This window comes from Antedon bifida, chromosome 5, assembly GCF_963402885.1.
Source record: "Antedon bifida chromosome 5, ecAntBifi1.1, whole genome shotgun sequence".
In the NCBI taxonomy this organism is placed as follows: Eukaryota; Metazoa; Echinodermata; class Crinoidea; order Comatulida; family Antedonidae; genus Antedon; species Antedon bifida.
In genome coordinates this window covers 9,318,393-9,331,987 of record NC_136230.1, presented here as the reverse complement: position 1 = coordinate 9,331,987, position 13,595 = coordinate 9,318,393, and the positions used below count along the sequence as shown (strand labels likewise).

The 13,595-nt window shown below is 32.6% G+C and overlaps 1 protein-coding gene across 1 annotated transcript in view; it reads left to right on the top strand.

The window, feature by feature from the left end:
* LOC144842624 (uncharacterized) overlaps positions 1–13,595 on the top strand; it is a 129,083-nt gene that overhangs the window by 8,762 nt on the left and 106,726 nt on the right. Inside the window, exon 2 of the mRNA XM_078699092.1 lies at positions 11,838–11,870. Coding sequence (XP_078555218.1) covers positions 11,866–11,870 — 5 coding nt within the window. The 5' untranslated portion in view covers positions 11,838–11,865. The remainder of the gene's footprint in view (positions 1–11,837; positions 11,871–13,595) is intronic.

The following is a 13,595-nucleotide window of genomic DNA, read 5'->3' as shown; positions in this document are numbered from 1 at the left end:
AGGCGTTTTAAAGTTGTAAACAACCCAACGAAAGTGACAGTGGGCAGACTTATAAATATATTGTTGTGAATTAATTGCTGATTCTTACAAACGGAGGATACTACGCATTGGTCCCCCGGGATATAGCATGACCCAGATATCGACGCCCGTGAGCTGGGCCAACTTCTAAATTATAGTTTATAATGTTAATAAATTCATACAAAAGGACACCGCCAGACAAGTGCCTACCTATCTCTAGTAACTACACGTTTTGGTCCCTGTAACTTGATACAGCCCAGATATATAAAGGTGAACCACAATGAAAAAACGTTTTACTATAATTACTATAATAATATTGAATATTGGTTACTAAAAAATAGTTTGATAAAATATATTCTACGATATTTGTAGGCCTATCTGTACACAAGGTTGCAGGATGGTCAGCCAGTAATATATGAGTGAAGTGAATAGTAGACCATAATAATGTAATTTTGTATAACTGTTATTACTCTATAGATATCAAATTTACATTGTAATGTCAAAAAACCTTTTGTCACTAGTATAGTTAGTTAGTTAGTAAGCAAAGCAACTATATCAGAGTCCATTATGAATATTCATGATGTAAAACCATTGATGCGTCACATTACATATTTTCCATTGTTAATCAGTTGTATTGAAAACTGTTAACATCAGCATATTAGGAAATTCCTAATTAATGCCTACAGATTATATGGTGGACTGTACTGTATGATATCTAGCAATGACATATCTTTGATAGATAACACTTAATGTGTTTCGAGGATACTGTAAGAACGAAAAGCCAGGTAAGAATGAGGTAAATTTACTGTAAGAACGAAAAGCCAGGTAAGAATGAGGTAAATTACAGACTAAGGGTATGTACATCGGCTTATCCAAGTTGTATGGTAATCCACAGATTGAAAAGTCAAGGTGTTGACTACGCCACTGCCTAGTTCACACACAGTCGTATAGTCACTGGCCTTATGCTGTACTGTATGTGTGAACATACATTCTAAATTCCTGTTTACATTTTTTTAAAGCTTAAATATAATGTCATCACTCAGAAAGATGTAAAAACTGTTATCAGTTGTGAAGTTCAATTGTGTATTTATGAGATTGAGCTGATGTCATATGAACTGACCCATTGTCACATGACCAACCCATTGTCACATGACCAACCCATTGTCACATGACCAACCCATTGTCACATGACCAACCCATTGTCACATGAATGACATTGCATACATGCCAACATTTGAAGTTAAAAAAAGGGAAGTGTCTGCATGAGTTTATAGCGCCATTCGTTGGAATCGGTGCTAAGAACTCGAACATTAAATTACTGTACTTTTTATTGGTTATACACAAAACAAAAATAGTCTTTCTATTGTTTCACTGCTAGTCAACTGATTGGAGGAGAACGATGTTTCATTCTTTAACTAATTCAACTGACCAATGATATCCGCCTACTTATAAGGTGTTATTTCCTTATTAGGGTGTTGAGGTTAATTTCCATATCCTGTTTTGAAATTTTAACTGGTGTACATCAGGTAGTAGAGTAATTGAAATCTTGTCAAGTGCTCTGTCACAAATTAATTCATTTTATTCTTCCTAACTAAATTATATTACCATATTAAAATTGGTCTGTGACTACCATAGTATCTGACAAAAAAATTATGAAAAAAACAAACAAGTTGTTCTTGATCTTATGAAAGAATTTGATGTTTTTTCCCCTAGATTTATATCAAGTCTGGTTCGATTTTAGGTCAAAAATATTAACCTTGTTTTTATGATGATTATCGGATTGAAGTAAACCTTGTATCGAATTGTTTACAATGACAGTTAGGTTAAATGAATATATTCAAGACCAGGTTTATTAATATGACTTGCACACATTACTGTATTAGGCCAAAAAAAATTATATAATTTTTATATGATTTTTGAGCCGCCTCTGTTTTTTTTTAAATTGACAAAGAAAACAACTCAAAATTATGTTAAAAATCTCAACATTCGATTATAAAGCGCAACAATACATTGAATAAAATGGTTTCTTAAAGTTAAATGTATGTAGTGATTCATTTGGTGTCAGTTTATTTCAGAATGGTAGCATGAGTCAATGTCGATGAACTATTAAAATATAGTATGACCAAAAATCTGCCCTCCCTCCCCTCAGAATTATTCAGAGGTTGACGTTGACATATATTTTGTTGGCCTTATGGTGTTTAGTTCCTGTGGTTTGCACAACTCCTGTCTTAACCACTAGGTCACCCGACTAGGCTGGTCCACCCGACTAGGCTGGTCCACTCGACTAGGCTGGTCCACTCGACTAGGCTGGTCCACTCGACTAGGCTGGTCCACCCGACTAGGCTGGTCCACTCGACTAGGCTGGTCCACTCGACTAGGCTGGTCCACTCGACTAGGCTGGTCCACTCGACTAGGCTGGTCCACTCGACTAGGCTGGTCCACTCGACTAGGCTGGTCCACCCGACTAGGCTGGTCCACCCGACTAGGCTGGTCCACTCGACTAGGCTGGTCCACTCGACTAGGCTGGTCCACCCGACTAGGCTGGTCCACCCGACTAGGCTGGTCCACCCGACTAGGCTGGTCCACTCGACTAGGCTGGTCCACTCGACTAGGCTGGTCCACTCGACTAGGCTGGTCCACTCGACTAGGCTGGTCCACTCGACTAGGCTGGTCCACTCGACTAGGCTGGTCCACTTGATCAACCTGGGCTTCTCAGACTAGGCGTGGTCACTAAACTAGACTAGATTTCACTAGGCTGGTCCAATCGATTAGGATGGTCCACTCAACTACTAGACTGGGCCAGTTGACTACAGTAAATGGGGCCATTCTTAAATAATTAATAATGTTAGAATCTTATAATGTTTTTAAAGGCCTACTGTAGTAAAGTACAATAGTAGTTTTATTATATTATTTCATAAAAGATTATGATTGCTTTTGAATAGAATTCATAAATTTAAACGAGTAAAAATATAAAAAGTAGCAAGACGACGATTGATGTAAACAGAAAGATTTAGGGGTTTGAAAATCAATTATTTGATTAATTACTTGGCTTTACTGTAATTGTCTTCAGTATCCTGAATATTATAACCTTTGAAGAAACATTTAAAAATAGAATAGACCGTTTTTGTAAACGACACAGTCATCAATAATCAGGTAATTAAACCCATTGAAATAATGGCAGATTCCAGATTTATTTAGAGATTCAACAGTGTTGATATAAACATGTTAATCACTTAATGAATTGATAATAAGTTACAACAGATACTTTACATCACTAGAGGGATTCATTACTGTCTCTTCATCTCCACTTTAGGCAAAGGGCCTATTTCTGCTGCTGAATAAATTACTCCCGAATTCTTTGCAAAAATAGGACAATTTTCAATTCTCTGATTAAATAGCATTCTCAAAATGAAAAAAAAAAACACCAAATGAACGTGTGACTTAGTGCATTGCATTTTGGGTAATATACATTTTGATCCACCGATTTAAGAAATTAAATCTATTTTAAAATAAACGGCATGGTGTTACTGTAGCAGAAAAAGTTTTAAAGAAACTTTTTTCCTCCATTTAAACATCACTTCATTTTTTGTACAAAAATTACAGATGTACAAATAAGTCAACTTTTATCATAAATGAAATGTTTCCATATTTAATTGTTTGTAATTTCATGTTGCTATACAATTTATTTATTAGCTATTTACACTACAGTATCTTTGATCTCAAATTGTACCTTTAAATTAATTCTTTTTTTAGAATTAACTGATTGAGTGCATACTCTAAACCTAATTTGTTAATTTACCGCATCAGTGAATAATAATGAATCCATTCTTATAGAGATGGTTTCTGAATGAAATTAAAATTATGCCACGGTTGCCTCTAATGTAGCGATATGTATGATCTTGTTCTGCTTTGTTTTATCATAACACGCATGACTAAGCATCGTACAAGCAATGCGTTCTTTTCTAAACTTTATGTGCATGGACATTACGATTGTTACGTGATGAATCGGTCGGTCTCTATGCTGTTTGCACGTGTTTTATTGTGAAATATGCCAAATCATTTCTTACGCTTAGATGAGTTTTTACAACTATGCACAGAACTGGATGAATTCTTAATAGGTGAAGAGATTGTATTTTTTCATATTAGTAATACTAATAGCAGGTAGAAAATACAATAGTAGTCGATAATTTTATTTATGAAAAGGTTGAATGTCAAATAAATGTAGTTATTATTTAATGTTAACCTGTTTATAGTAATACGTGGGACCTTAAACGAGGATTTCAAAGTTATGAGAGAGTTGAGTGTGCATTGAAGTGTTTAGTTGAAAGTGGACGCGTATCTGTAAGAGGGTCAAGTATGTGTGGGAGGGAGTGTTTTGAGGACGTGAAGAGGATTGAGATAACGCGAGGAGGGTTGAGAGTGCGCGATAGGTTGATAGGACATGTGGAAGGTTGAGATGAGGTATGTTTGAGAGGGTGTGAGGAGAATTGAGAGGGTGTGAGGAGGATTGAGAGTGTGAGAAGGGTTGAGAAGGTGAGAGGAGGTTTGAGAGGATGTAAGGAGGATTGAGAGGATGTAAGGAGGATTGAGAGGGTGTTAGGAGGATTGAGAGGGTGTGAGAAGGATTGAGAGGGTGTGAGAAGGATTGAGAGGGTGTGAGAAGGATTGAGAGGATGTGACAAAGCTGATGGAAGGGTTGAGACTAATTGGAAAAGGTTGAGTGTGCCTGAAATTGGTTGTGTGGGTATGGGGAGAGTTGAAAGGGAGTGAAAAGAGCTGGGAAGCAGTGGAAAGAGTTAAGAGGGAGTGGAAGTAATTGGAAATGAGTGGGAGAAGTATTGAGATGGTGTGATGGGATTTAGAAAATGGGTAAAAATTGAGGAGGCGTTGAGAGGGCGTGAGGAACATGCAGTACCCTGTATTATTGTACATCAGAAATGTACTAATCTGAAATTTTATTTAATGTCACCATGGATATTATCTTATCTATCGCAAAAAAATTATTTTAATTTGATTTGAACTTGTGACCTTAATGCCTACACCACACCATGCCTCCCTAATGACCTACGACATTAAGCAGACTGTGAGTACAGCAATATTCATTCGACGTTCAATCAATCCATTAAGTGACTACAAACGATAAGAATCCCAACAGCCTAATCCATTTCTTAGAGTTTCTATGTATCACATACTCATCTGAATGCTAATGATGAGACATGCCAACTCACTGTGGTTTAGAAAGCAGGAATTTGTCATTGCGTCTTTTAAATAATGCTTATTAATATCCAGTAAAGGTGCTATTCCACACCATGTGTTACTATGATCATGAGCATTTCTAAATTATTTTTTGCGGATATGATTATAAACCATGAGGTCGCTAGTTCAATGACATATTTTGACCTTTCACCCTATATTATGTCACATACATTTTGTTGCAAGATCATTAAAATATTCCTAAATATACTGTGTATTTTTCTTACAATAAAACATTGTCAATACGAAATATAATAGTATAACCCCACACCCTATTTTTGCTGAATTTCGTAATTATATTGGAATTTTTTTTATTGACGTTCCAGTTAAAGGACTTAAGCTCAAATTATTGAATCTAAAATTTATAAAAAATTTGAAAATCCTGTCTCACTTAGCTAGGCTAAGCGAAGCTAGGCGACAACTGTGAAGGAGAACAGGGTTCCCTCAGAAAGCGTTTTTGATGTGTCTAATATGTTAAATATGTACTTATACTTATTTAATTAATATCATTGAATCTGAACTAAAATATGCTTTCGGTTTTCATTTACTAACTCAATATCTACTATACAAATTTGTCGTGTGTGTAGTACTTCCTTTTATAGAGAAATATTTTTTATTTTTATCATATGAAGTTGTAACATGAACGTACAGTACTACTTTGATGGTACATTAAAGTTACAAAACACTACCATATCTATGTCTTTCAATTTTGGAATTTTTTTCCCATAATTTTTTAAAAATTTTATTCTAAAGGATTTAAAGGTGCCAAATGTCATGTCATTTTTTATGTAATTGTAATTCAAATTTGTTAGTTTCACCCTCAAAATGATCTAATTTTGTGTCCGTATTTATTCAAAAATGTTTAGCCAGGGTGTAGATGCATGGATGTAATTATGTGTAGAGGTGGGTGGAGACACCCACCTTTAAGGTGTTTAAAAGCCTATTTTAACGCTTCCACCCAATGGCCTAATTGCTACACAGCACTCGCCCAAGAAACACCTGGTTACTTAATATAGTTTTATTTCAATACCACCCACTCATAATTTCTTCTTAATTTAAGCCTGTTTTTGTTGTATTGTAGTGAGTTTTATAATTGTTTAGCTTTTCTGTTTTAATTTTATCTACTAACTAGAAAATCTATTAATTCATTAATATAAATTTGATATACTTTTTTCTTTTTCAATGTATAATTTTTTGTTTGTTCATCAGTTCAGATATTGTAGTTTTATTTCTTTCATACGGACTCTTGGAAGAACACATTTTGTTGTGAACGAGCCTCCGTTTTAAAATAAAGATTTTATTATTATTTTTATTATTATTATTTAGCTTTTTATATCACGTCCACTTATGGATAAATACGATTATCCTAGCTACATTGTTGATTACTATACTAATAGTTCTGTTCTGTTCTGTCATAATTTTTTGCTATTTAAATAACTCTTAATTTTTTTTGTTTCAAAGAGTGTTTTTAATCTTGCGTAAAAACTTATACTATATGGCTTACTACTATACAGTTGAGTGTATTGTTATTCTTTAATGTTTTATCCTCTAGCACTAATCCTAGCTTGTATTGTGAGTAGGCTATAGACAATAGCAGACACCACCAGTTACATCAAGCTAGCCATACTAATCAGACTGTTACATTAAGCTAGCCATATACAGTAACTAATCAGACTGTTGTGGCAATACAGGTTAGCCAGGAATATCATTACTCTGTCCACATTCATTGGAAATTATGTACTGTAGGTATACTTGGTAAAATCTTTTGTTTTGATATAAAATTTGCGGTACACCACGTATAGTTCTGAAACTGTTGAGTTTCTCGACGTTTCGATCAATATGTTTTGATCGTCCTTTGATCTTTTGTTTTGCAAAATTGAGAATGAAATTTTACAAGAACATATGTGTATGTTGTGCTTAAAATAGTTAATCACTGATGGAAAAGCATGTTTGATTTGGGCCTGGATATTTAAGCTTTGTCCAAAACAGATCCTTTTTATTCCTCCTTTATTTTTTATTTTAAATAGGGAGTTGGTAGGGGAAAAATTTCTTTTTTCCTACAAAAGAGGAACAATTTGTATACATACAACGTATTAGCTAGGAGGCCTATGATACATATTTTTATGGTGTTGTTCTATAGTTTGAAAAGTATAGCAAAGCAAAAAGGGGGTTTTATTTTGTAGTATAATCAAATCCCGATTGTACATACATATGGACAGACAGACAGAAGTAAAATCCACTGCCAATGCGGTTACTAACATTCATATAGAGTACATACATATTTGGTATAATGTTCTCCATTAGAGTATTTAGCGCCTTTCACACTGAGCAGGCGCGTAGGTGATCGTCTGCGTGATTTGTTGACATTTGAACATGAGTTTAATTACTTGGCTAAAATGAAATGAAGGATTGATTGGCAACTAAAGTGCTGTTATAAAACCTGAAGCCGTTACGTGGGCATGTAAATAAATGTCATATGTTTATTGTACACAAAGTAGATATTAAGAAAAAAAATAGGTTGTTGTTGATTAATGGCGTGTGACCATATGTTTTTGAAGTGTTTAGAGTATAAACCTTTTGTTTTTATGATGGTCAACGTTTTTATGCTGTCGAGTTCTAAAGTTATGCTAAGAAAAATAATTATGAGCATACAGAGAATGACTTTTAGACTCAATAGTAGTAGTCACATGTGTAGTCATATGGTACAATGTAAAATGAACGATCGCTAATGACAATTACAATGGAGTGGTATTGTTAAGTAACTATAATGAATGATGAAATGAAATATAAATTTTAGTATACTTTATAATAATATTAGATTTTATTGGTTTGAAATTCTTTACATACGGTATAGACTTTTCTGTCTCACAAAAATAATAGTAATGCCATTCCAATTCCAAGTTCGAATATAATCCCACTTCCTAAATTTGGACAGAAAAGACTTTAGTATAAATTTTCAACGCAATCCCAGTATAATCTAACCTGTAATTTTACAAAAAAATGTTGTACTGTATACATGCCTCTGTGGCAATACTCATTCATATGCTATAGAATATAACAAAAATTAAGAAGATTCAAAATATACAAATACAGTAAATCTTTAAAGATGGTTTTCTTTACGGTTGATTTGCACGTCTGTTTAAATTCTATGAAAGGTATTATGTATATATTTGCCAAGTATTTCTTGACCTTGTTAAGTCTTGGTCATTTTGTACAGCGTAGGATCTAATTAGAATCATCATATCCTGGTTAAAAGCAACGACAGCAGCCTGTGGCCAGACGACTTTTGTCTTGAGATTATCAACATGGAATCATTCTGACAAAAACCACTATAGTTCTAGACGTATTAAAATTGATTCATGAAAGGATTAGGCAAGAAAATGATTAGATACTTTATTCATTAATTATTATCAATATTTGATATATTAGAATATAAATAATACTATTACTTGATTCAGAATTACACTACAATACAAATGTCACTGCTTTCACATTCTAGTTTGTTTTGGTGTGGTGTTAAAATGCTGTTTAAAAACTCATTAGAAAAATACGCACATATGCGCAGAATTATGTGTGCCACTATGTTACATCATATGGTTTCACACGTACCTAAACTAAAATTTTTTTGCAATATTGTAAGATTTTTTTTTGTGAAGTTGAATTGGCATTCGTCCCAATTTTCCTTTATTTTATACAATGCAATTTGTTTAGTCTTTAGGTTAAAATATATAATGATAAATCTAACTTTCAATCAATTGATCATGGTAGCAGCAATTTAAAACGGCCTTCATTCAATGCATGATCTACTGGGAGAATTGATGGGATTGTATCAGTTCTCGTCAACAGTCGTTTTAGAATTTCTTTTTCTGGTGCTGTTATTTGGAATGATTTACCTTTAGAATTACGAACAATTACATCTAGATTTGCTTTCTCTAAACAACTTAAAGAATAACTTTTATTTAAGTATAAAAGAATAATCTATAATTTACAATGTATTATATATTGTTAATTCATCAGATATTATCTATTGAACTGATATGGTTTTGTTTATTACAGTGTAGTACATACAGCACTTTATGTTATGTTATGTTATTTATTTATTATTCAAAATTTTTTGTTTTGTTTTTGACGTTATCAAATTTTTATTTTCTTTTAAGTTCTGTTATTTATTTGTTAATTTCGTAGCTTAAAGGAAAGGAACACCCTGGGCTAAATGTGCCACTGTGCTTATAGATAAATGTAATAAAAACATGATTACAATGGTTCAAGGTACAATAGTAAGCAATTTAGTTAAAAAATAGACTTTTAAACGACAAAATATCGGAAATTGAACAGCGCCATTTTGACAGGTTAAGAGCAATTATGTGACGTCAGATTAGGTGGACGCATTCAAGCAAATCCAAGCGTCCATCGTCTTAGTACAGTATTTCAATATGGAAGTGCGGGATATAACCATAAATAAAATCAATTAAATAGCCTAACATACCTAATATTTTCGGAATATGGCTTGGAGTTTTTATAATTCAGAAAATTTGGAACCAGAATATACAGAAAGAGAGTTAGTTTTGCGTCGTGCTGATGAGGAAAAAAGAAGAGAAGAAGAACATTCTCGAGCATAACAAGCCGTCGGAGAATGGTGTACTTGCGGCCAGTGTATCTGTACTGTATGCCTTACACTAGGCCTAGAACTCGTGTTGAACGAAAATAAAGTAGACACTGCATCGTCAACCAACAGCCTCCGTTTGGAAGGTTTGCCAGTTAATTCCCCTACCAAATCCCGTTTGAAACAGCTAGGCAATAAAAGTAACAATAGATTAACAATAGCTGAAAGATTTACGAATTGGCTTGCAGAAGAAAAGATCGATCGCAGGTTTGTTTACCAAGTCAGCGCATGCTCATACCGTGTCATCGCCGTCCTGCATGACCACATGTCGAGTTATTAGCCAATCATATTAGCGGATTCGCTTAGCCAAGAGAAGCGCCGAATGCAACCGCGAATCTTAAAATTTTCGTCGACCGTATCTGACGTCACAAACAGGCTGCCATGAGCACAATATGGCGATTTTCAAATGTCTTGAAAACAGCTTTAAAATCCTGTTTACTAGAAAACTACAAATCCGATTTAAACATAAACTGAATATTAAGTTGGTAGGGTTACTTTTATAATAGTTAGGTAAAATATTAGGTTGTTCCTTTCCTTTAAGGTAGTTAAGATAAAAGGTACCAAGCTTGATTAGCTTTGGCTATATCTTGGCTACCTTTTGTATTGAAATTGTTTTTGTTTGATACAATAAAGAAGAAGTCAACATATTCTTTCGTGGTTGTTAAAAGTCAGAAATTATAATCATACTGTTTTGATCTTTTTAAAAATACAGTTTAACCCCTCCTTTGGCACACCCTAATCAGGTAACACTTTCCTGTGGAACAAACAAAGGACAATATGTTTTTATTTTTACACCACCATTTTAACCACCAACCTCTATTCAAAGGACATCCCTATTTTAAGAGATTCATTGTTAAGCCTGAACGTGTCTCAATAATAGAGGTTCTACTGTGATATCAATATTTTATGTTGCGAGACAATACATCTTGATTAATTTATAATTCTTTAATTATTGTTCCTTCTTTAAAAAAAAAAGAATTCGTTAAAACCTGTTGACATAAAATGATGATGATAATTATGGCAAAACATTTTCATATTCTTGTCCCTTTAGTAACAGCTTTGTCATGTTTACAGGCAATAAACTGTGCTATTTTCTGATTGTTTGTACAGTAATCTAGCATGTGTAATTGCCCCTAGCTCCATTTTCCAATTAAGCAATCAGTGCCAAGGCCTTTGTGTCAATGTAATATGACTTTTTATCAGTAGTTGGTACGCAAATTGAACCGCTAATGAATAGGGTTTATCATCAGGTATTGTATATGTTTCCATTACGCGTGCAATGTTTGACTTGCTAATGTTCCCATTATTGTTCTGTCCTAATGGTATTTAATGATGTTAATGTTCCATGGAGATGTAGAGTCGATAAAACCATTTGTTTGTTTTAGAAAAATGAATATTCTTAGAAAAAGGCATTAGTAGAAATCAACAAAAAAAAAAATACAAAATTCATGTTGACTTTCTATTGTGAATACATACTCCTACTCTGATCACCAAAATATAGTTCTTAGAAAAACATTGGTACAAATCAACAAAAAACTTGCACAAACTTCATGTTCACTTGATGAAACCGAAATATAGTTCTAATTGCTATAATTAATTTCAGTTGCCTTGTTAAAAATGTTTGTAGTAAATAGAAGCTCAGTAGTTAAACTGTCATTATGTAGCGCATGTGCATGTTTCTGAGCATATACAAAGATGATATTCCGACGTGACACAGTGTTGCTTTGTGCGTCATAAAAACTAAAAGCCACCACGCCATGTTTTGACGCTCATACAATCAGGGAAAACCCCTGGAATAGACATTTCTAATTGTTACTAATTTAGACTAATTGATTACAACAATCTGTGGTAATTATTTCATACTGTACATAATTAATTTCTTTTTTTTCTGCATTATTTGTAGGGTGAAAAAATACAAACAGCTCAAGAAAATGAGGTAATTGATCTTTTTATATATTTTACTGTATTATACTATATAGATGTTTTTACTGTATATATTCAAAACAAAGGTTTCCATAAAGTTTTGTTTTCCTAATTTTTAAGGTTATTTTACACCCATACTGTACCTCTCTGATTAGGCCTATTAACTTTTTAAGTAGGAAGATGTGTCTATTGATAAAGTAAACAAGTAAAACAAATCATTATTTATTGCCAGAAATGTTTAAATACTGCCCTCTATGATCTACTGTAACACTATTTTATATAGATATATACAGTAGACTCTGTTGATACAGCCTCTATAATTTACACTAAAGACTTGATCAATTTCTGCTGATGATTTTATTTTATAATAAATATTAATATATCCATTGAAGGTTTTTTTTATAAAAAGGTCATTTTAGTTGTTCTTTTTTAAAAATTAACCAAGTACTCACTTGCTAACTTTTTTAGATATAATAATGCTACCGCTATCCTTAACTTGTTGGCCCTTTCTCCTCAATACTGGATGTTACAAAAGGTGATTTTTATAAATAATATGAAATTACCAAATTATTAATGATTGAAATTTAGCACACACCAAAATAATAATTATTTTGTAATCTTAAATTGAAAATCTAATCAAAAAATAAATTATTTTATATTTTTATTGAATCCATTTTAAAACTAAAAATATTAAAGGCATAATTGTATAGAGATTTTCTCTTCATAATGTTCTAAACATATTATGTAGCATTTATTTTGCTAGTAGCATGAATAACTTAAAAATATAAACAGTATGGTCTGTATAAAAAAGCATTCTAGTAATTTCTATTTAAAAAAAAAATAAAATGAAAACATTCCTAATATACTAAGCTGAATGATATCATTAATGGATAAACTTTACAACATTAAATAAACAATGATGTATTATTAAATAATCATAAATGATGTAGTAAATTTATTTTAGAATATTTATTGTGAATGCTGGCGATCATAAGAAAAAAAACCACAAATAGATGTAAAACTATGATAACAGCTTTAACCAGTAATGTATTAACCCAGTTTACTACCTGTTTTATATTATCGATTATGATTACATACTTGATAGGATAGATAGATAGAGATATACCACTGTAATTGTTTATAAACTGGTCGTAGGACAGCTAAATAAACTGTCACATATATTTGTCACTCCAATTGACATCAATCTTTTGACACTTGATTAATTGCACTTTATTCTTTGAATTCAGGAGATTGTTTCATAGAAATTTACATAGCTTTGCAAGTTTGACTGTAATTATTTTCTCTAGGGTGTCTGAAAAGTTAATGATTTTCTTAGAATTTTTAAGTTAAAAAATGTTTTTTTTTTAAATATGAACAGCTGTTAAAAAATATGCCTAAATCTTGAATATTACTCATGTAAATATTCTACTGAATCAGATTGTAAGTTTATCCCAAATTTGGAAACATTTATGTAAGAACTAAACTAATATGATGCCATGGCCATTTAAAATTGTTTTTTTTTATTAGGGTGGGGGGGGGGGGGGGGGGGCGGGGGCGTTTACTGATGTAGGGTTGTGTCTGTCTCTTTTCTCCTTAGATCTTACTTACAAACTACAAACATGTTGATGCTCTATTGAAAACCTCGATCGTATTGAAAACCTCAATCATTTGAGTTTCAAATCCCAGTCAATTGAAGAAAATGTTTAATAAATATTAAAAATTGTCTTGTCCTTTTATA